The sequence below is a fragment of the Siphateles boraxobius genome, unplaced genomic scaffold (genome assembly GCF_051911475.1).
Source record: "Siphateles boraxobius isolate OS27281-9 unplaced genomic scaffold, OSU_SipBor_1 55, whole genome shotgun sequence".
In the NCBI taxonomy this organism is placed as follows: Eukaryota; Metazoa; Chordata; class Actinopteri; order Cypriniformes; family Leuciscidae; genus Siphateles; species Siphateles boraxobius.
Window position 1 is genome coordinate 6,725,376 of NW_027509181.1, and position 24,131 is coordinate 6,749,506.

Sequence of the window (24,131 nt, forward strand, 5' to 3'; positions counted from 1 at the left end):
ATTAACATGTAATAAGAGATCAGTTAATGTAAGAGCTTGACACTGAGTATTGTGTTTGAAATGTTTGCAACTTAAACATCGTAAGTATATTTAAAAGTAAGAGTGTTCGTGTTCAGCTATTCGTGCTTTCTTGTTTACGTTTCAGTGTAAACAATAAAATAATTTGTATGATTTATTATAAAGGAGAGTCAATGCGCAAAATAAAGCAAAGAGATTCACTTTGGGAAAATCATTTTTATTAGACCATTCCCGAACATTCTGTGAATGCGGTGAACATGCATTCTGTGCATTTTCTGTCAAGTCACTTTGGTCTGTCTGTCAGTCAGAATAAGTGTTGGAGATATGCTGTCACTTCAGTGCTGTGATTTGATGCCATTGTACAGCTCAATAGCTAAAGGCCTGTTGTAATGGAGTGTTGTCAGAAATAGCTGCTTCCTTTGAAGCCACAGTGTGCAATGATAAAAGGCACTAACAGAGGTAATGTTACCCAAAGGCTGGCTCACACTCTTTGATTAAAAATAATGTGATGGGTCACAGGTAGGCTGCCGCTAACACAGCAGACATGAACAGCAGGGAGGATGCTGTGTTTTCAGAGTCTGTTCAGAATCCAGGAGGAGGAGTGCATGAGGAAGACGAGTGAAGGCTTTGATCAATCCGTCTCTTTCAGGCTGCATGGTCTCCTGAATTCCTGACCTCTCTCGTGGATCCATTTATTCGACACTAACGGATAGGCAATGAGAGATTGAAAGAATGAAATTTGTCAACAAAAGTTGATTTATGTCAATATATTTATAACCATGCTTTCAGAAAGGTAACAGGATTGAGCGTTTAGAAAAGTTTAGGAAGCTTTAGATGGTTGGTAGTTTAATTTGACACTATGAACAATTTGCTCAGGTGCATAAATTATTAAAAAAATGCATTACATCTAGACTTTTAAATTATGTACTATGTCAACTACGATGTGCTTAAATTCTAAAACGACAAGAATTACTAGTAAAATAAAAGTAAAGAGTTGATAGTTTAATCTGACATTAATATTTGCTCAAGTGCATAAATTATTAGAAAGGAAATGTAATGCTGATGGTAACATAGTTGACAATTTTCCACAATAATACATTAGTACTACAATTATTAAAAAAAAGACTTATTTGTGCTTGCTTGCTGAAAATATGAAGATGTCACTAAGTGTTTTTGGAATAATACATTATTTTAACAATGGAAAGTTATGATGGTAACAGGGTTGACACATAACCAACTTAAAGACTTCTAAATTGATTATATCAACTAAAATGTGCTTTTTTGCTAATACAGCATAAAATACTCATGAAGAAGGTAAAAAGCTAGATAGTTCAATTTGACATTATTAACAAGTTGCTCAAATGCATAAATGATTAGAAAAATAATTTAATGCTGATAGTGACAAATTACCATTTAAGATTGTAACAAACCTAACACAATAAAAGATTAGTTAATAAAAGTTATTAAAAAGATTTTTAATAATTTGTCGGATGATTAAGTCATTCAAAGGTTTTTTTTTTCATTTATAGAATAATACAATATTATACTTAGCAATAATTATGATGGTAACAGGGTTTGCATAACGCAACTACACGATTTTTAAATGATGGATTATATCAAATAAAATGTGCTTATTTGCTAATACTGCAGGAAATTTTGCTGATGTGTTAGAAAATGCCTATAACACACAGTAAAAACTGGTGTCCGCGATTCATTGCTAAAATTAGTATACACAAAGACATCCTTTTTTTTAGAGCATGAAGAAAATCTCCTGATAATGCAGTGTGTCTGAGACACTCACCCCACTTGTTTCCCACCAGTACCGGGCAAGCTGCGTGTCTCGTGCTGTAATCTCCCTCTCCGCTGGGAAAGAGATTATACCAGAATACAGCTGTACCCTGAACACAGACACAAAAATGTTAAGTGATAATTCTTAATAGAAAAGGCAGGTGTACTCTCTATTTAAAAAAATAAAGCAACACCCATGACATCTTTTCTGTACCTGTTTCTATGGTTTGCTGTTTCACAGTATATACTGTCAAAACACCAGAGTTGTGTCAAACCGTACAGTTTAGTTACCTACGGTTACCGAGTTATGTTGCATACTAATATAAATTAAAGCATTTAATACACATCAAATTTGATAGACTCTTAAATAGACTCTACTACATGGTCATCCCTAGTGAAAAAGAAGTGTGCTTAATTGTACTGAATGTGCACTTGTAGTGTACTTGAACTCTTAAAAGTATACTTAGAAAACTGCACTTCCAGATAATATAATATTAATGAAAAAAAGCCACTAAAGTGTACTTAAAGGAAGTACACTTTTAATAACCATTTCTTAACACACAAGTAAACTTAAAAATGGCACTTTCCAATAGTCAAATTAATAGTTTTACTTTAGAGTATTTAATGATGATTAAACTTAATAATATTTTCGTGTGCTTTAAAGAAGTAAACATATTTTGATTTGTTGACACAGTAAAGCATGCCAAGAACTTGATTATAATTTTACAATTTAACTGTAGTATGCATTTTGATATTACATTTAAACTTACTTTATCACAAATTAAAATATAAATATTTAAATAATGACATAAAAAAATAATAGAAATGACATTAGAGTATATTTAAGTTTACCATAAGCACTAGTACATTCAACAGAACTACTGTCACGTTTTGCCTTTGTTTTCGTTTCGTTTTCATATTGGACTTTCCGTTACCAATATGCGTTACCTGTGTTCCTTTGTTCCTGTTATTATTTGCCATGGACACTAATTTAACAATCACACCTGTTGAGTCTTTGAGTTAATCATCACTGTGTATTTATATTCCTCATTTCTCTTCAGTTCCTTGTCTGGTATTATTTGTGTTACACGCTGTTGCTTGGCTACTCGTCATTTGTGTTGTTTATATTAAAGCTACTTTGTTTATTGTTATCCTGTGCTTCATCTGTTCATCTTCCTGAACCCTGTGGTGACATGAACCACATACCACAATAGAAGTAACATACATATAAAGATGCACCAAAGTCCTATAAGTGGATAAAAAAAACCCTCTTAGGTTGCATTTAATATAAATTGAAACTATAATATATTTTAATTTAATTGTAAATAACATGCAGTAAGGTATCCAAAAACATTAAAGTTCACACTTATGTATATTTTTTTATAACTGTAACAAGTACTCATTTTAAAAGTATGTTAAACGTGTACATCTTTTTCACAAGGGCAGGTAATATATAAATTATTTTGGCACAGATTTTCTAAACTCAAACAAACAGCACCTTCATTGGCTTTACTGCAGCTCCAACTTCTGGAAAGACAGTGGCGCCCCCTGCTGATACGTCACTCATCTGCAACCAAGTGGATGTTTTATAGCAGTGACAGAGCCAACCCCGACAGGACAGTCACTACAACAGTAATCGATCAAATCCTACTCACATAGAAAAGCCAGGTTGCTATACGATTCCCAGTGCCCAGCTCTTTAAAAGCATCTGGTTCATCTTTCTAGTGGAAAAAGCATATTAAAATGGTACATATTAACTTGTATGCTCTGCAACATTAAATACTTAGTGTACGATTAAAAAGCTTCGTATTTACCCGTCCAAAGTCAAAGTGGGGCTCATATTGTCCTCCAACACCATAATTCGCCACCTAAGAACAGATAAAGTTGTAAATTGAAAGAAACAGAACTGAACTATTCTCAGTGTCATGCATTAAAGGCCTCATGAACACGACCTGTAGTTCTTCTGCTGTTTTGACATCGAGGCCAGTGATGTCTTCTATGCGCTGATTTATGTGATCCACGACCGGATGCTCATAGGCCGCCAACCACGCGCTGACAGAAAAGACAATAACATATTGGCTCGGTATTCCCACTGAGAACTATTTGCAACAGTATAACGTTTTCCATGTTGTCCAGTGTAGAGCTGCAATGAAGTAATACAATGTTTATTTGTGATTTTAGTAATGTGATATGAATTTTTAGTATTGTTAATATGCAGAATGCAGGGGGGGAAAATAATTAGAATGCAACTAGATTTAGAGTAGCGTTCGCCCACGCAAAACTTATGGATGCTTGTTTATAAATAAAATAAAAAGATTTTTTTTTAAAGTACTTGCTAAATTTGATCACACAAATCTGACTTTTTCTTAGAATTGTGATCTCACTGCTTGCAATTGCGAGGTATAAACTCACAATTGTGAGAAAATAAATTAAATTATTAATAAATAATATCATTATATATGTATATAAATTAGTAAATAATATTACCTTTTTCATTTTTTTTCTGGTGGAAACAAGCTTCCATAAAAATTCTCCACCACTAAGCATGTCAAAAGTGGCCACCCTTCAAATTAGGTTAGATTAGGAGATATATGATATATTCATGAACTTGTTTATCAATCTGTGAGTTATTGACAGAAATGAGTTTCAGCTCAGTGTTTAGCTGATGTTTTGAAGTGTGTGAGTGGTGGCTAGGGTTACTCAAACACTTTAAATTATTTACAAAGGCAGCATGACTAGGAAATAGTAACCTGTCAGGTAAAATTCTCTATAATGAGAGGCACCCATGCAGTCCGTAGTCTCTTTTCATCAGACATGTAAATATCATGCGTTTTCTCAATTAATATAACGGTGTGTTGTATGAAATATAAAATATAACACATTAAAATAATATAAAGATAAATAAAAGACCATCATGATCCCTGAAGTATGGAAGCTTGTTTCTGCAAAGTAATAAAAATCTCACAATTTAAAAACTTTATTTTTCGCAATTGCAAGTTTTTATTTCACAATTCTGAGAAAATAGCCAGTTGAAAGTTATAAACTCGCAACAGTGAAAAATAAAGTCAGAATGGTGAGATATAAACTCATCAGAATTGCGAGATAAAAACTTGTTTATAACTCGCAATTCTGACTTTTTTTTTCTTAGAATTGTGAGATAAAAGTCCCAATTCAAAACCTTCAAAACCTTTTTGATTTTTTATTCTGTGTTATTCTGTAAACAAGTTTCCATACTGAAGTGTGTAATTTCTATATTTCCCAAGAAAAATAAACTTATTCATTTACTCACTCTTTTGTTGTTCCAAACCGGTATGCATTTTTTCATCCTTACATTGAAAGCCAGCATTGAATATCGATTTGGGCCCCATTGACTTCCATTGCATTGAGAATTTTTCTTTTCTTTTGTGTTCTACAGTAAGTCATACAGATTTGGAACTAAAAGAATAAGTAAATGATGACAGAACATGTATTTTCGGTGAACAATCGCTTTAATGCTTTTTAGATCCTAAACATTATTTTGTGCATCAAGATAAATATGTCTGTCTCTGCAGCCTGGTCACACCATTCATTGTTTTATAGACTGAGGTCCAAAAAAAGGATTCTGGGTAAAGAGAGAAAGGGGGAGCAGACAGATGTGAACTCTACGCTTTATCTTTTGACCCCTTACCTCTTGGAGACTCTGTACTGGGCGGTGGTGAGTTTGCCAGTTTGAGGGTCATGCACGGTGGCACGCCTGAGCTAAAGAGCCAGCACAGAGAAAAAGAGAGGAAATAGAAGAGAAAGGTGAAAGGTGCTGTTGACACACAGCTCAAACTGAACCACACCAACTGCGGACTTGGACTGCATGGGTGGTTTATGTTTATGTAACATGGTGTGCAGTTTCTGCCCGACTCGAACTGCTACAGGTCAAATTTATAAGACTAGAGTGTTCACTGATTACGTACCTCTTGTGTGTAAAGAAGCAGTGGAAGAGTAACAATCCCAAAAGCAAAACAAACAGGGATATCTATTTATTATGCATGGTATTAATGCAATCTTGTTGGGCTGGTGGATGGTATGATGGGATGAACTGTGCAAAAGAACTATTGTGTTACTTTATATAATGTGAAAGCACTATGCTCACAAGGCTGCATTGATTTAAAACAGTAATATTGTGAAATATTATACCAATTTAAAATAAGTTTATGTAATTTATTCCTGAAATTCTTCAGAAATCCATATAATATGCTGATTTGATGCTCAATTATAATTGGTTCTCAATTATTAATAAAGGTTCTTATTATTATCAACCCGTTTTTGCTGCTTAAAAATTCTAATACATGTTTTCAGGATGCTTTGATGACTAGAAAGTTCAAAGGTTCTCTTTTTCTTTCTTAAAAAAAAAAGCCCCCCAAACGTTTGAATGGCAGTGTTTCCAAAATATTCAGCAGCACAACTGTTTTCAACATTAATAATAAAAATAAAAAGACACAAGAAATTTCTTAAGTACCAAATCATGTGACACTAAAGACTGAAGTAATGACTCAATAATCAAATAGAAAACAGTTATTTTAAATGGTTAGAATATTTCAGAAATATTACTGTTTGTAGTTTTGCTTAAATAAATGCAGCCTTAGTAAGCATAAGATACTTCTTTCAAAAACATGAATAAATCTTAATTATTCAAAACTTTTGACTAACTTTTGTTGTTGTACATGTTACAAACTTATATAATATATATGTGTATGAATGACTTTGGTCCACCCACCCATAATAAGCATGTGACAAATATCCCGTTTGTCTGGGCTCTTGTTAAAGTTGCTTTTCCAGCATGCAGTAGGGGGAACTGGTGTGTTGGCAGTTCTACAGGCCAACAGAAGCCTTACCTTTTACTGATGCGATATTGAGCCGTCTCTAGGACACCAGTAATGGGGTTGGAGATAGTGGCTCGGCGCAGCTGTTGAGCCAACCGGCCAAGAGGACACAAGTTACACAGCAGCTGTAGTCTTATTGGCTGACCACATGAACTTGAGCGCCAGCATTCTTACTCTATATGAGCCCTTGATTAAACTCTGGACTAATAACTTTAAATGAACCCTGAACAATGGAGGTTACAAATACTCCAAATATAAAAGGCTTTATATGCTTATTTATATGCTCTTCAAGTATTACCAAAGAAGTGAAAATGCCTGAACTAGTATGTTTATGTACCCAACAGACCAGATACATTTATAGGTGCAGGAAGAAAAATTTGGGTTATGCTTTACAGTTGTCTTTCACTTTAAATTGGAACCTACTAACATGGATAAAGCATCACATAAAAGCAAGGGTTTTTGCTACACGTTGTCATTGCAGAAATACTCTATTCACAGGCATATTTGTCATTGTTACTGAATGTGTCAGATAACAGGAAGGTAACCCAGATAAAACGAGTTGTGATGGGCTGTCATGTATTCTCATTATGGTAGCTGCCATTAAAGGTCAACCACCATTGTGTAAAATTCGCTCATTACCACTGATACGACTGGTGTTTATATCTCATTCGAAGGGACATCATTTTAAATGTGTTTGTCAAAAGTATTATTATTATAGATGAAATTTCATTACAGTGGGAAAAAATATTTGTGCACCTTTAATTAATTTCCGGAATGAATGTATATTTAATGTAATGGTAAATGCTATTTCAAGTATATTTTGGTAGCGGTTTACAATAAGGTCTCATTTGTTAATAGATACAACTTTTAATCTTAAAAATGTATTATTAAAGCGGTCATGAACTGCATTTTTTTTATGTGTCCAGAGGTTCACTTCTAATATTAATATGATTTTTGGACATAATTTAGAAATAAAAGGCATTTTTGCTACCCTGATTTTAGCCTCTGATTTGAGGGGCGTCTGCTGTGAGACTTCAGTGGAAACCCCCACTGCTGTGACTGGCTAACATCTTTGTATATGAAATGGGTATTACATGGGAACTCACATGTGGAACTCTCTAAATTTTTACTATATCTGCTGTCGAGATTAAATAATCGTGAAAAATGTTGGTTATAGCATTATATTTAGATCTACTCCCGTCGTATGAAAGGTTGCAGTGATGCGGATTATAGCCGATGACAAACATGTCTGTTCAGTGCATGAATGTAGTGATCTTGTCATTGGAACTAGATTTCTGCACCCTCACGAATGCTTTTATCATAACTAACAGTGCAAACACAATGTAAATAAGAGAGATTTCATTGTACAGTTTAGACAGCGTCAATATTATATCATTTAAAATGGGAGTTTTGCCGAGAGTTTAGATCTGATAAACTCGCTGTGTGATTGACAGCTCCAGAGATTATAAAGGATGGGTTATGTGATCGCTTTCTGTACACAATTTAATCACAAATTAAATTATTTTCATGCTACTAAGAGAAACAATGTGAAGTTGACCATTTAATCACTGGCTTGATTTACTGATGCATAAACAGCATGATTTTAATGATTATGAGACAATAAAGAACTGTACATGGATGTACATGAATCATTATATTTCAGAAATCACTGATCACAGATTAGGCATTAGAATTGACACTGTTTGCAAAGCCAGTTACGAAATTGCCACTGATTTTCAAAAGAATCCACAGTGAAATAAATATCCATCCAACAAATGATGCTACTGAGATATTCACATAGTTGAAAATAAATAACCACTTTCCTAGGATTAGGATCCTTTGGAAGGTAATGCTATTTTTAGTCCAGTGATCCTGTATCTCTCTTTTCTCTTCCTCGCCTCACTAACGTGCCAGTGGGCGGGGCCAAAGACGCTACCATGTAGAAGTAGGCATTGATTTAATTCTGCAGACGCGGCCTTTCGATGCACTATTACTTCATAATATGACAAAATCCGAAACTAGTTGTTTAAGCTCGGTTTCAATAAAAAAACAAAAAGGAAGCTTTGAGTTCTGAAACTTACAGGATGTTTTTAATAGTACAATGACCTCTTGCATGTCACAAAATCAAGAAAAATGTATGATTTCTAAATTCATGACCCCTTTAAATGTTTAAATTAGCATTAACTAATTTGAATGAACGCTGTACAAGTATTGTTCATTGTTATTTTAAATGAACTAATGTAGTTAATTAATGTTAACAAATGAAACCTTACAGTAAAGTGTAACAAATATTTTTACACGCACACATACTCTTGAACCGATGCGACTTATCAGGTTTTTTTTTTTTATTTCTCTCAACAATGCAATTTGGTACTGGTGTGATGTTTTTTCCAGAAAATGCAGTGCATGGCCAAAAGGAAGTGGACACCCGAACACTACATCCATATTATTGATGCCCATATTATTGATACCCAAAATTGGGTAAACAGAAGTTCAACCATACTTGCTTGATGCGCGAGAACAACCCTCATTGGTTTCCTCACATAAAGCAAGCATGTTTGAGCTTCCAATTACTGTCCAATTTTTTATGTGCTCTATGTATGTGCGTTGATCAATGTTAATATGTAAAGCAAAGGCTAAATTAAATCGGTTCATCATATAAAGCGACCGTGTCTCTTCAGAAGACTTGTTTTTTCAATTCATATAAATCCTTTATAATGTCTTTATGAACTTTTTGATGAATGAAAGTCTGAGTTGTGAGGACTTTCAATGGATGGACAAAATGATCAGAGAAGAATTCAAAATATCTTAATTTTTGTTCCTAAGATAAACAAAGGTCAACATGAGGTTGAGGTCAATGTGAGTAAATTAGAATTAGAATTTTTGGGTGAAGTGACCATCACATAAATGACTGTACTAGGGCGTGTTGTTAATAGCGTTTTGGCCATTAATAGTGTACATATTTACAAACATTTTAATGTGTATAAAAGTTAAACTCACCCTCGGTTTGGCCAGTTCCTTGACCTTCTCCATTTCCTTCTCTGTTATAATTTCATGGTAACGAATGATGCGTGGACGGTCCCATTCATCCTCTTGTTTCACCGGGCCGAGCATGTAAAATGGATGTCTGTTATTGTTGTAGTAACGGCAAAACAAACGGCTCTGTCTGCGAGGAGTCTGTAAGGATGAGATTATGTATATATTATGTATGTCTTGTGCAAGAAAAATAAATTAGTTAGTGTTTCATGTTCTCTCAGCATGAGAAGTAAGTTTCAATGTGCTGAACATGGCACCGCCATAGCAAAACTCATTCACTGACTCCCAAAAGCTGCATAGCAGAGCATGTGGGTGTTTTTAATGAGTTTTGTATGCAATATGCATTCAGCTGTGGTGAACTGAACGGACAAAAACAGATTTGTGCCATGGCCACATTACCACCATGGCTGAGCATAAATAATTAAAAGTCCTGTCTTTAGTAATTACTTACCTCAAATACAGAAACCACTATAAATAAACATATTAGTTTACATCAACACAGTAAAACACAGCTGAAACTGGCTGAAAGAGATGACTGGTCCCACTTTATATTAGGTGTCTTTACAAAAAAATATTAGGTACAATATACATATTGTGTTCATGTTGTATTGCAAAACACTTGCTGCTATTGAGGTGGGATATGGTTTTAATGGTAAGGGGTAAGAGAAGTGTTATTACATCTGTAATTACATGCAGTTATTTTTTTTTTTAAATAAATGCAATACAACACATGCATTTACACAATAAGTGCATTGTTTTACATGAATAATTTAAATTTTATTAGATAGAAGTAAAAGACACTTAATATAAAGTGAGTGTGACATTAAATGACTTACATCAGCTAACGCATCAGCATTTCGTGCTCAACGTGTCATTCCAGTGAATATTTATATTAATGTAGCAGTTACAGTATATTAATAATCACCATTCTGAGTCCTTCTCCTCTACATAGCTTCTCATATTTCCTCTTCTCCGGGAGATATTCCTTATTCCCAACCTCCTTTTCTTGCTCTTTCTTACTCTCTTCCTTGGGGCTCTGCTCCTTCTCAGCCTTATTCTGTTTGGCTAGCTGGTAGTCAAAATACTTCAGGTTCCCAAGTGCTCGCTGGTGCTCAGGATCTAGACGGCAGAGATAAATGTTAAAACATTTTGTAATCATTTAGAAAACTGATAAATACCTCAAATGGCTCAGAAATAATATTTCAACTCGCAGATCATGATATGATATTCTGGTCTCCTTTCTTCCATGGTACGTGAAAAGTATGTGTAAATATTGCAGAGTAGGCCACGTCCACATTAATCCTAAAAACTTATTCTGGTCTCCTTTCTTCCATGGCATGTGAAAAGTATGTGTAAATATTGCATTGTAGGCCACGTCCACATTATTCCTAAAAACTTCTCAACATTTTGGCCCTCACACTGAGACAGCATTTTTGTCCAGCAAAAACTGAGCTTTTTGAAGACGTTCTCCCAAGTAGATCAATTTGAGAACGCTGTTTCCACGTTGTAGTGTGGACTATGGAAGCTTGTTTTCAACAAACGAATAAAAAAGGTAATTGCAACTTTTTATTTCACAATTCAGACTTTTTTCCCCTCAGAATTGTGAGATAAACAGACAATTGCGAATTATAAAGTCCGAAATGTGAGATACAAACTTGCAGCTGTGAGAAATAAAGTCAGAAGTTGCGAGATATAAACTAATTTCTCCTTTTTCTCAGTTGAGAGTTTCTGATTCCCCCCCCCCCCAGAATTGTGAGATAAACTCGGAATTGACAGAAAAAGGTCAGAATTGTGAAATAAAACGTCACAATTACTCCATAGCAGAAACAAGCTTCCATCGTGGACTGTGAAAACAGAAGTATTCGAAACGAAATGCACGTTTAAACGAAACGATGATGCATGTCTAGTCATGTGACACATATTGTACCCATATTTACCAATGGTTGTATTGGCATTTATTTTCTAGTGTTGCTAAAGATAAATGGACGCACCACAGAGTAGTGACATATTTTTCTAGAATAATTATCATGCCAGAAGAATATTATTATACATGTTCTCTCTGCACCATGTCAGTAAGATTTTAATCCTTTTTTATGCATGCACAGCAATGTGATTTAAGACATTTTCAGATGTTTCAGTGTGGAAAAGCAACTTTTGGAAAGATCCTTAAGATCTTAAAGATCCTAGTGTGGCCACAGAGAGTGTATAGAAATGAAAACACATCCAGATGAATGTGGACATAGCCATAGTCTTGTAGAGCAGACTAACCCACAGTGAGCAGTCTCTTGGTATATTCCAGAGCTCTCTCCAGCTCCCCCTGCTGGTAGACGGAGTAGCTGAGGTAGTCCAGCACGGTCACAATGTCAACACTGGATTCTTCTCCTTCATCCAGTTGCTTGAGTGCCTGGACCATCCATAGCTCTGTGTGGTAGTAGTCTGCATCGGAGTAGGCGATTTTTCCTAGCTCAAAACAGTCCTCTACCGTCAGGGTGTTTTGAAATGGCAAGCCTGTAGTGACACCTGCAAGAACACATGCAATGAGATGTCATACAAATGCATATCTGAAGTATGGTTGGAAAATATCTTTCATGAAAATATCTTTCATGTAGGTCACACTCACCAGGCAGGTTTCCAGAAGAAATGGTCTGTGTGTCCAGTTGATAGGTGTCCTGCAGTCGGAGGAGAGCTTTGGCTGCACCGTTCTGGTCATCGTCATTAGGGAAATACTGACGCTGTATGGTCAGGTTTGAGATAAAGCCTAGAAGAAAATGCGGTTATCTTTTCATAAGAAAAACCATACCTAGAAGAAGAACATCTGTTTTTATTTAAAACTGCTTGGTGGACACATTTCTCAATACTCCTCACACAGTTCTCCTAACTTTTAGCTTGGCACAGCAATAATTTCACATCTAAAATGCACTAAAACTAGCAAACACTTCATACATGTCTCAAATCAAGCCATTCTTTCATATACAATAGCAAAGGTTTTCAACAAAAAAACACACGTTGTCACTCATAAAACAGTGACCTAAAAACACTAACAGGTAGCATTATACAATGTTTTCTTTTGCACATTTTCTTTACAAAACAAAAATGACACTTTTTAGTGTTTATATGGTTACATGGTTTACATTAAAGTATAAAATATTCCTGAATTTTCCCTAAGTTTCTCTTTTATAGATGGTAATGTAGCTGAACACCTACACAGCTGTTAGTCTTTCAGTTTCCTCTAATAGCTTTGACAGTATTTCATTTTTTAGATTTGGAATATAATTCTATGTGGCATTACTGAAGAACTGTAGAAAATTGCTGTTTTATTCAGTTTTGTTTTATGTTAGGTTTTGAACTTAAAGTTAACATTTTGCAAAGAGTATAAAACGTGCAAACTGGCCTGTATGTACATAGAGTTTTGGCAGTTAGCTGTGTCTTATTAAGAAAAGAATGTTATTTGAAAAGAGTTGAATGCATTTTGTGCCAAAGCAATGTTAAACGATCCACAGTTTAGTTCACATAGACTGCTCACTGTGTAAAGGGTTTTAAAAAAGTGACCCAAGTGTTGAGAAATGGGTCCTAGCGATTGTGAAAAACTGTCATGGGTTGAATAAATTACAGTGATACTAACCATCAGACATGTCCTTGAGCACTAGGTCTTCCACTTCACCCCACTCTGTGTTTAGTCTCTTCATGAGTTTAAAGGCATTGACAGGGTGACCCAAAAACCCCTCTGGGTCCTGTGTGGCTGCGGCGGTTAAAGCATCAAGCTTCTCAGCCCACCTGACAACACACACACAGTGTCCGATTCAGAGCAGCTTTATTGTTGTCACCTTGCACACAGTGCAAATATCTACTGCTTTACATAAAATATGCCTACTGTCTACTGTGAATATCTGCTCCACACTAAGAGTGATGTAAGATTGTGTAATATGATATCAGACATGGTTAATGGAGAAGGAGAAAAATGAATGAGAAATAGTAAAGCTTAATACAGTGATTGGCAACTATAGGAAAAGATGTCCCACCTTTCAATTAAAATTGTCGATCATCTTATTGGCAAAAGCATCATCTAGTCGTTTCACTCAAGATCACACATGTGCATTGACTGGATCAGAGTGAAATATACTGTTTAGATTTTAGCTGAGAAGAGTTTATTATATCATTAGGTGTAAATCATAAGTTTTATCACTCTATGATCTGACACCCGATACCTCAAAACATAGCACAATACAATTGTGATTTGATTAGACTCAGAGGCCTGCGGTTAATATATAGATATGACGATATTATGGTCCTTTTTTGCACAACCAGTTATTTTTATTTACTCACAAGTGCTACCAAAATAAAACAAGAAAATGTAACTCTCTAAAAAAATTGCAAATCCTGTATCTCAATTGGGACATCCACAACAAAAGAGCTTTTAAATAATATAGAACAATAAATAACGAAAAAAGATGTGGCTAACAAGAGAGTGTCAAAATAAAGGTGCATCTTAAAAAATCTATATTGATTTTTTTTTTTAGCGTGTCGCATTTATAGATCAAATTGTTAGTTAGTCATTTGTTTGATGCATTGATCCATACTGATGTATCATTACAAATATACTAAATATTGTCAGATTTTATTGACATACATAATTGGAATCAATGGAATGTAATCTTAGCCGCCATTTTGAAAATTAATGTTATGCCCCATTCATAAATCTGTTACTGCCAATTCAAACTGATATGAGTTATACTTGTTGTTATACTTATACTTGTTATATGTGTTGTATGGCTCCGGTTGATACTGTTAATAGAATTTACTCACTGTTTCACTTGCTCCAGTTTGCTTTCCTCTGCTTTGATGTAGTCTTTCAATGACGTCACCAGGTCTTTTTCTGTGAACAGCAGATCTGTCATGTGACCTGCAAACACAGGTTAAACTGATTAAGAGAATGACCCGTCTAGTTTTCCATATCTGTCAGTTGCATGGTAAATGTTTATGAACACATGGGCTTAAAGGAATTGGCTTCCCGTTAGAACCTTTAGGAGCATTTCAATCATAAACTTATAAAAAGTTGAAAAGGTTGCATACCGATGGAAGTGAAGAAGTCATTGTGAGCAGAGGAAGACTTTAGCAGAGAGATGAGTAAAATACAGCACACACTCATAACTCCCATCTTTATCCTGTTCCACACGCTGCCTAAAAGAGAGAAAATGAGATGTACGGTATAAACTGTTACATAGCTCTCTGAAATGCTTGATTCTGATTGGTCAATCGTGTCATTGAGTGGGAGAGCCCAATATTTTTGTATAATGACTGCGAAACTGTCTATTTGACTGTCAGGGTTATTATTGTTAACGAAAACTTAAATGGATCCAATATACTGTTACACGTTCTCTTTCTCAACTGTTTACGCTTACTTAGACAACCAACAGTGTTTACAAGGACATTTTGACATCATTTTGTGTGTATTTGTCCTTGGAAGCGCAAGACACGAAAGACAACTCATTTCAGTATTCATGCACTATATGTATAGTATGTATATGTATAGCACAGAAAAGAATGTGCGAGTGCAGAATTGAGTTCACTTTCATGTCTTCTTGCGCTTGAATAGTTAAAAAACACATTAAAATGAGCACACAGGAATCGATAAGCGAAATCGAAATTTTTCATTTTAAAACAAGTATCTGATTCATGACCGTAAAGAATCTAATTCTAGAAATGGAATCGATTTTCAATTCCCATCCCTAGTGAAGTGTAACGTTATACAGGTCCTTCTCAAAAAATTAGCATATTGTGATAAAGTTCATTATTTTCCATAATGTAATGATAAAAATTAAACTTTCATATATTTAAGATTCATTGCACACCAACTGAAATATTTCAGGTCTTTTATTGTTTTAATACTGATGATTTTGGCATACAGCTCATGAAAACCCAAAATTCCTGTCTCAAAAAATTAGCATATCATGAAAAGGGTCTCTAAACAAGCTATTAACCTAATCATCTGAATCAACTAATTAACTCTAAACACCTACAAAAGATTCTTGAGGCTTTTAAAAACTCCCAGCCTGTTTCATTACTCAAAACCGCAATCATGGGTAAGACTGCCGACCTGACTGCTGTCCAGAAGGCCATCATTGACACCCTCAAGCAAGAGGGTAAGACAGAAAGAAATTTCTGAACAAATAGGCTGTTCCCAGAGTGCTGTATCAAGGCACCTCAGTGGGAAGTCTGTGGGAAGGAAAAAGTGTGGCAAAAAACGCTGCACAACGAGAAGAGGTGACCGGACCCTGAGGAAGATTGTGGAGAAGGACCGATTCTAGACCTTGGAGGACCTGCGGAAGCAATGGACTGAGTCTGGAGTAGAAACATCCAGAGCCACCGTGCAAAGGCGTGTGCAGGAAATGGGCTACAGGTGGCGCATTCCCCAGGTCAAGCCACTTTTGAACCAGAAACAGCGGCAGAAGCGCCTGACCTGGGCTACAGAGAAGCAGCACTGGACTGTTGCTCAGTTTTGCATGTCATTCGGAAATCAAGGTGCCAGAGTCTGGAGGAAGACTGGGGAGAAGGAAATGCCAAAATGCCTGAAGTCCAGTGCCAAGTACCCACAGTCAGTGATGGTCTGGGGTGCCATGTCAGCTGCTGGTGTTGGTCCACTGTGTTTTATCAAGGGCAGGGTCAATGCAGCTAGCTATCAGGAGATTTTGGAGCACTTCATGCTTCCATCTGCTGAAAAGCTTTATGGAGATGAAGATTTCATTTTTCAGCACGACCTGCCACCTGCTCACAGTGCCAAAACCACTGGTAAATGGTTTACTGACCATGGTATTACTGTGCTCAATTGGCCTGCCAACTCTCCTGACCTGAACCCAATAGAGAATCTGTGGGATAATGTGATGAGAAAGTTGAGAGACGCAAGACCCAACACTCTGGATGAGCTTAAGGCCGCTATCGAAGCATCCTGGGCCTCCATAACACCTCAGCAGTGCCACAGGCTGATTGCCTCCATGCCACGCCACATTGAAGCAGTCATTTCTGCAAAAGGATTCCCGACCAAGTATTGACTATTGAGTGCATAACTGAACATAATTATTTGAAGGTTGACTTTTTTTTTTTGTATTAAAAACACTTCTTTTATTGGTCGGATGAAATATGCTAATTTTTTGAGACAAGAATTTTGGGTTTTCATGAGCTGTATGCCAAAATCATCAGTATTAAAACAATAAAAGACCTGAAATATTTCAGTTGGTGTGCAATGAATCTAAAATATATGAAAGTTTAATTTTTATCATTACATTATGGAAAATAATGAACTTTATCACAATATGCTAATTTTTTGAGAAGGACCTGTATACGATTTACAACTTCAGCTTGTAACTATCAATAACAGCAAACTGACAAAACTGCCATCTTGTGTGCTTTATGATTTTCTGCACTCTACACTGTTTTTGAAAATTCTGCTGAGTTTTCACCAAAATAATGTTATCTGGTTGACTAACACGGACAAGGTTTGGTCGAATTTGCATAAATAACTTGTTTCTTGACACAACAATAAGACAACAAAACAATCAGTAATGTTTAGCATCATATGCCATCACGTTCCAGCAGAAGTGTGGGTTTATGAATTCTTGGACATGTATAATTTTACCTTGTTAAATTTTTCTCTTTTTTTGAAATGTTCAAAATATGACAAAAACTCAATTAAAATATTTTGTAAAAAAAACTTTTGAAGAACCTTAAAAGAACAGCCTTGATAAAGTACTGTCTACTACACATTGAGAAAACTAAATTTAAAAGGGAATGTCAGTGACACATAAAAAAAAGATCTTTCACCTAGAGAATAGAAGATCCACCACTAAAAGCTGATCATATACAGCTCAAATAACAAATTCCTATGGAAGAAGGTGTGGAAGTGGAGTTGTTAATGCAAACCCCATGGCCTAGATGGGGACATTAAATCTGAATGAAGAATCACAATTATTTTCTTGTGCCAGTAAAGTAAAATATACACACAACATACCAGAAATATAGTAAATCAGGAACTGACAAAGAAAATCTATTGAGCTCAACAAAATATTACCACACAAAAAGGAAGTCTATAACCCATGTGTATGTTGCGGAAGCATTCATTAAATGGACAGTACACCCAAAAATTAAAGTTCATGTCATTTGAAACCTGTATGCATTTCTTTCTTCTTCAGAACATAAAGTTATTGTAAAAAATTTTGGGAACATATTGACTTAATTGACTACATCTACAAATTCTTTCATCATTTACTCACCCTCAAGTTGTTCCAAACCTGTATGAATTTCTTTTTACTGCTGAACACAAATGAAGATATTTTGAAAAATTGTCAGTAACCAAACAGTTGCTGGACCCCATCGACTTCCATAGTATTTTTTTCTCCGTACTATGGAAGTCAATGGTGTAAATCAACTGTTTGGTTACCCATATTCTTCAAACTATCTTCTTTTGTGTTCAGCCGAAGAAAGAAATTCATACAGGGGTAAACACTTGAGGGTGAGTAAATGATGACAGAATTCTTTTAATTTTTGGGTGAACTATCCCTTTAATATACTGCATTATATTCATTTTGCGCAATGTTGTAACCCCAAAAATGTGATGCCTTCTTTACCGCTGTTTTCGAATCTGCGCATGACATCGTCATCTGTGTACGTCAAAATCACACATACACTTTGGTCAAAGTGGTATACATTAGTTTAAATGTTTTCATACCAACCAATTAAAATCAGCATACGCCACATATTTTACTACAAAAACTCTTATTCGCATCAATTTGATCAAAGTATTGCGTTTACATGAGGTAAAGTTCAAATATTGCCTAAATCTTATTATAATGGCACATGTGAACTTAGAAAAAAAACACAAACATTTCTCAAAATATCTTCTTTTATGTTGCACAGAAGAAAGAAAGGTTTGGAAAAAAACATCATGACAGAACTTAAATTTTTTGGTGAACTATCCCTTTAATGAACTTCTCACAGGCGTAAAAGAATTTGAGGCACGACGAGTTGTTCTGTGCCAGACAGATAGTCCACTCAAAACCCCGCTGGCACTGTGAAAGAGGACGGGGCTGCCAGCAGCTTGACAGCTTTCAGTTACCCTGTACCTTCAATTTATAAATAGGGCAGAACAACGAGCAGATTGCACAATCTTCTTTCTTACTTCACTGCCCTTTTTTTTTTTGAAAGCTGCTGCATTCACTATGTCTTAATATTTCTAAATATATGCATGTTATCCATCTTAAATAATTATGTTAGTTTTAGAATTAGTGAATCCCAAATCAAGTGCAGAGACAATAGCATGCAAAGGAATCTGAATGGTTTCATTTCTGTGGTGGATTTTCCAAGTGTTCGCATTCGTATTTGCGCATGGTATTCGTATATGCACGTTTGTTTGTTTTTGGTGGGGGGCTAATTTGCATATAACAAACAATTCTGTAACACAGGAGGAGAGGAGGCATTTCAGTTTTTTTAAGCAGAGATGAACAATGAGTATTGTTTTCCTACGTCAGATCGGCTGGTAGTTCAGGTTTTTACTTACCATGATAAAACATTTTTACAAAAAATAATTGATCTAGATATTTTTTTATATAATGATGGAAAGATGGATTTTGTTGATTCTGATTTTATTGATTGGTAACAGCCCTTTAGTGTCTTATTACTCTAACTGAATTTATAGATATAATTTAAGAATTTGTATACATTTAGTAAGGTTAGAGGAACAAATGCCCATAATAAGGGTAAAAATGCCCTGGATATCAGTTTAAGGGAGAGGATATCACAAATATGCTGATTTAAATAAACAAACAAAACACTGATGAGAACATTGCTTCAGAATAAATTAAACATATCCTTTTTTTAAATTTATTCTGGATAAGTCAAGTCACCTTTATTTATACAGCGCTTTTTACAGTACAGATTGTTTCAAGGCTGCTTTAAAGTGATAACAGGAAAATAATGCAACAAAGTTTGTTTCCAGAAGAAAATAGTGTCATAGTCCAGCTTAAGTAAGTTCAGTGATGGTTCATTTTTGTTGTAAAAAAGCTAGTCATTTAGTTAATTTATATATAGACGCTCTGGAGAAAACCATGATGCCATCATCCAGCTCAGTTCAGTTCTCATATACACTCACCTAAAGGATTATTAGGAACACCATACTAATACTGTGTTTGACCCCCTTTCGCCTTCAGAACTGCCTCAATTCTACATGGAATTGATTCAACAAGGTGCTGAAAGCATTCTTTCGAAATGCTGGCCCATATTGATAGGATAGCATCTTGCAGTTGATGGAGATTTGTGGGATGCACATCCAGGGCACGAAGCTCCCGTTCCACCACATCCCAAAGATGCTCTATTGGGTTGAGATCTGGTGACTGTGGAGGCCATTTTAGTACAGTGAACTCATTGTCATGTTCAAGAAACCAATTTGAAATGATTCGAGCTTTGTGACATGGTGCATTATCCTGCTGGAAGTAGCCATCAGAGGATGGGTACATGGTGGCCATAAAGGGATGGACATGGTCAGAAACAATGCTCAGGTAGGCCGTGGCATTTAAACGATGCCCAATTGGCACTAAGGAGCCTAATGTGTGCCAAGAAAACATCCCCCACACCATTACACCACCACCACCAGCCTGCACAGTGGTAACAAGGCATGATGGATCCATGTTCTCATTCTCTTTACGCCAAATTGTGACTCTACCATCTGAATGTCTCAACAGAAATCAACACTCATCAGACCAGGCAACATTTTTCCAGTCTTCAACTGTCCAATTTTTGTGAGCTCTTGCAAATTGTAGCCTCTTTTTCCTATTTGTAGTGGAGATGAGTGGTACCCGGTGGGGTCTTCTGCTGTTGTAGCCCATCCGCCTCAAGGTTGTGCGTGTTGTGGCTTCACAAATGCTTTGCTGCATACCTCCGTTGTAACGAGTGGTTATTTCAGTCAAAGTTGCTCTTCTATCAGCTTGAATCAGTCGGCCCATTCTCCTCTGACCTCTAGCATCAACAAGGCATTTTCGCCCACAGGACTGCCGCATACTGGATGTTTTTCCCTTTTTACACAATTCTTTGTAAACCCTAGAAATGGTTGTGCATGATAATCCCAGTAACTGAGCAGATTGTGAAATATTCAGACCGCCCCGTCTGGCACCAACAACCATGCCACGCTCAAAATTGCTTAAATCACCTTTCTTTCCCATTCTGACATTCAGTTTGGAGTTCAGGAGATTGTCTTGACCAGGACCACACCCCTAAATGCATTGAAGCAACTGCCATGTGATTGGTTGATTAGATAATTGCATTAATGAGAAATTAAACAGGTGTTCCTAATAATCCTTTAGGTGAGTGAAATAGTGTCCATGCAGTCAGATCAATATTATTGTTGAATATTAAATGTCCCCAACTAAGCAAGCTTAAAAGCCAAAGGCGACAAGTAAATTTTTTACTCGGACAAGTGAACAACTGATTTACGTCTGAATGAACGCTTACATGCAAAGGCAAAAGACACAATTTTATTTCAGCAGTGAAGTGAATTTAGTGTGTAGTACAAGTATGTGAATTGGGGTAAAGCCACTGTTGGATAACATGCCTCTTTTGAGTATTTGCTTTTTAGAAGTGATTTGAGAGCATGCTGAATTATTTTTCACAAGGAATCTTGAAACGGTTGATTTCAAAACCATTTTATGGGCAATAATTTTTTGTTGTGTTTGCTAAGCCAAGGCATTTGAACAAAACCCAAACCTTACAAGTAACTCATAGCATCATGGCTAAGTTTTATACATGCAAACATTGCATTCATCAGTTTCAGTTTTTCTGTTAAATGAACATGATCTCTGTTCACTTTTGTTGTGGTTTGAACCATAATAGAGACTGCAGCAGGTTATTTAAGAACAACGCATTGTGTTTTTTAGTAGGTTATACATACAATGGGTGTTAGGTTGGGTTGAGCAGCTCACTTTGTTCACATTGTCATTCTCATTTTACCTGTTTAAAAAGCCCCAAGAAAACACAGAACTAGAACTTAGAGCTTTATCTGTCAGGTTGTGAGTGTGTAAGAATATAGGCTTAAAAGAAAGTCAGTTTAGAACTAGGAATCAAAAGTAATTAACCAAAACAAGACAAAACAGCGTTCCTCAATCACTACAACATATTTAAAAACTGTGCTGACCGTCGCTTGACCTGAACTTCACTTAACTTTCTGGTGTTAAAAATCTCAGAAAAGCTCAACAAAACAAAAAAGGTTACTAATGCAATTCCCAGCAGTTTTCAAAAACTTGACCATCTGCTGGGGGCAAAAACAGCTGCTAAAATGAGCACTACAGGAATTTACACCAACCTAAATAAGACCTCAAACCAGTAGCACACAAACCATTTTAGATTCCTCCTGTGAAAACAAGTGCCTGTTTAAAATGTGTTATCCTAATTCAAAAAGACAAGAATCTAATCAGAACATATACCTGACAAAACCTTTGAGGAACTAGTATTGACTTGTAGAGAAGGCTCGCCTAAAATCCTGCAGTGAATACACTAAAAAAGCAATAGCCTGGGGTCACGTCAGGGAAGCTTCCTGAAGGTGGTCACTCCTCAGGAATACACCCCTTGTAGTAAGGCATTTTCCTAACAAAAAATATTGTTTTAATTATTTACATTTTAAATGATTCTTTAACATAAATTATGATGGATATGCAATAAATGGAAGCAATTTTTTATAAATATAACAATTGATTAAAATATTTTTCTAATAAATCTATTTTGGAATTTCCTTTAAACAATTCAAATTTTCAAAATATTTGTGTTATTTTCACCTCTTAATTTTTATGACAATAGTACTATTGTTAAGATACTTAGATTTAGATACTAAGTATCTCAACTAAACTATTGTTTCAGTTTAAAATTATTACATTTTATCCTTACATTTGGATTATCAAACTGAGTTGTATAACCATGCACAGTACTAAAAAACGTTTTATCAGGCAAGCTAAAATGTGGAGCCTCTCCATAAAGTAACAGTTAAATTATTCAATAATATTATGACTTTATCAATCTGACATTTTAGAGTCGTATTTTAAGGGTCAATCAGATAGAAATAAATTTTCAGTGTGCATAACATTAACAAAAAGTACAATGGTATTAATATAGGTACCATGTTTTTTATATAGGCTATATGATAATACCATGGTATATGGTACCATGATACAACAAGAGTCCTTTTCTGCAAGTGTACTTGTGCAAATAGAATGGTCTTCTCTAATGTTAAAAAAGTAGTTACATTATTATAATAGGTCACAACAGACGGATGACTGTTATTATTTCCATGTTTTACAGTAACCGGGATATTTGTAAACTGATGTGGATTGAGTGCCACGTCCCTTCCCCTCCCCCAGTACATGACCCAAACACTGTAACTTTGCTATACCAACTTCTCACTTCACTATACTTAACTAGTGCCTTTGTAAATGCGTCTTGTGTCTCTTTTTACCGCTGCAAATGATCTTTGACTGTCTTTAGCATGTTCATATTTTCAGAACAGATCTACAGAGGCAAACCTAATTATAACGCCAATGGATTCTATTAACGTTAATATTAATCTAAATATTATGGTTGGTGCTATGTTCTAATAAATAAGTACACTTGACTTTATTACCATTCATATTGCAATCAGCTAAGTTATTGATTGTAGGAATCTCTACATCAAGAGAGGGATGTTTGTGGTTTTATGATCGCATCGATTTTTGAAATCAGAAAGCAATAGGGTTTTTCATCACCTGATCAAACCTACGCAGCAACATAGATATAGTAAAATGTCTTTAGAACCGGCGTTTTACTAGCCAAAATGGCAGTAACGTTAAGTTACACTAAACGGGAAAACTATGGAAATATGCAGGGAAATTTCTAGAGTGTCTTGAGCCTGTGCCTATGACAGAGAGTATGTTTACTGAAGCGATTTATTTACTGAAGCATAATAAAGCAGGTCAACTTACTGTTCCTCTCTGGAACGAATCGATAAAACAAAATCGAAAAACGTTGTTTGGTTAGCTTCTTTCTCTCTCACTCTTCAGCGGTTTGTTCGCAGTAGAAATGAGGACACATCTACAGAAGAAAAATGATTGAGCTGCAGCGCCTTCTGCTGTTTATACAGAGCAACAGTTATAGGCTTTCACTGTCACATAAAATCACATTCCTATTTTGGCATATGTATTTTCTCTAATCTTGTACTACTGTAACGTTATATTCATGCCTTACTTTTTATCCAAATCGATAGAGTAAATCTCTCCTATCTACTTTGGACTTATGCTTTTAGCTCTGTTTTGTAGGTGACATTGTAGATATAAAATATTTCACATAATACCAAGATTGTTTTCCTTTAAGAAACTGAGTGGGTGGATGATGGGAGAGTAGTTTGACCACTTGGTCTTGTGTTGCAATAATCCT

The 24,131-nt window shown here is 35.5% G+C and overlaps 1 protein-coding gene across 2 annotated transcripts; it reads right to left on the reverse strand.

Annotated features, from left to right (window-relative positions):
* Nucleotides 1-219: 219 nt before the first annotated feature.
* Nucleotides 220-23,822, reverse strand: p4ha1a (prolyl 4-hydroxylase, alpha polypeptide I a). 2 transcript variants are annotated; one of them, XM_077205967.1, is made up of 15 exons: nucleotides 23,681-23,822; nucleotides 14,766-14,873; nucleotides 14,499-14,595; nucleotides 13,318-13,469; nucleotides 12,316-12,453; nucleotides 11,964-12,215; nucleotides 10,621-10,814; nucleotides 9,660-9,836; nucleotides 5,474-5,544; nucleotides 3,759-3,858; nucleotides 3,621-3,674; nucleotides 3,462-3,527; nucleotides 3,305-3,373; nucleotides 1,820-1,916; nucleotides 220-720 (listed from the first exon to the last, which is right to left on the reverse strand). In XM_077205967.1, the coding sequence occupies exons 2-15, from the start codon at nucleotides 14,848-14,850 to the stop codon at nucleotides 650-652; spliced, it is 1,623 nt and encodes a 540-aa protein (XP_077062082.1). In that variant the 5' UTR covers nucleotides 14,851-14,873; nucleotides 23,681-23,822; the 3' UTR covers nucleotides 220-649. The 2 variants fall into 2 exon arrangements, with proteins under 2 accessions (XP_077062082.1, XP_077062081.1); XM_077205966.1 differs by lacking the exon at nucleotides 5,474-5,544 and adding an exon at nucleotides 6,672-6,742 and having other exon boundaries at nucleotides 23,681-23,808.
* Between the last annotated feature and the right edge of the window lie 309 nt (nucleotides 23,823-24,131).

What these genes read in the sequence shown, in the direction of transcription:
- p4ha1a (XM_077205967.1), bottom strand. Translation starts at nt 14,850, where the DNA reads ATGGGAGTTATGAGTGTGTGCTGTATTTTACTCATCTCTCTGCTAAAG. An exon ending in GAGGAGAAGGACTCAGAATG is followed by an intron (nt 9,837 to 10,620) that starts GTGATTATTAAT and finishes TCATCCTTACAG; the next exon opens with ACTCCTCGCAGACAGAGCCG. An exon ending in CTGCAGTAAAGCCAATGAAG is followed by an intron (nt 1,917 to 3,304) that starts GTGCTGTTTGTT and finishes GTCTGTGTTCAG; the next exon opens with GGTACAGCTGTATTCTGGTA.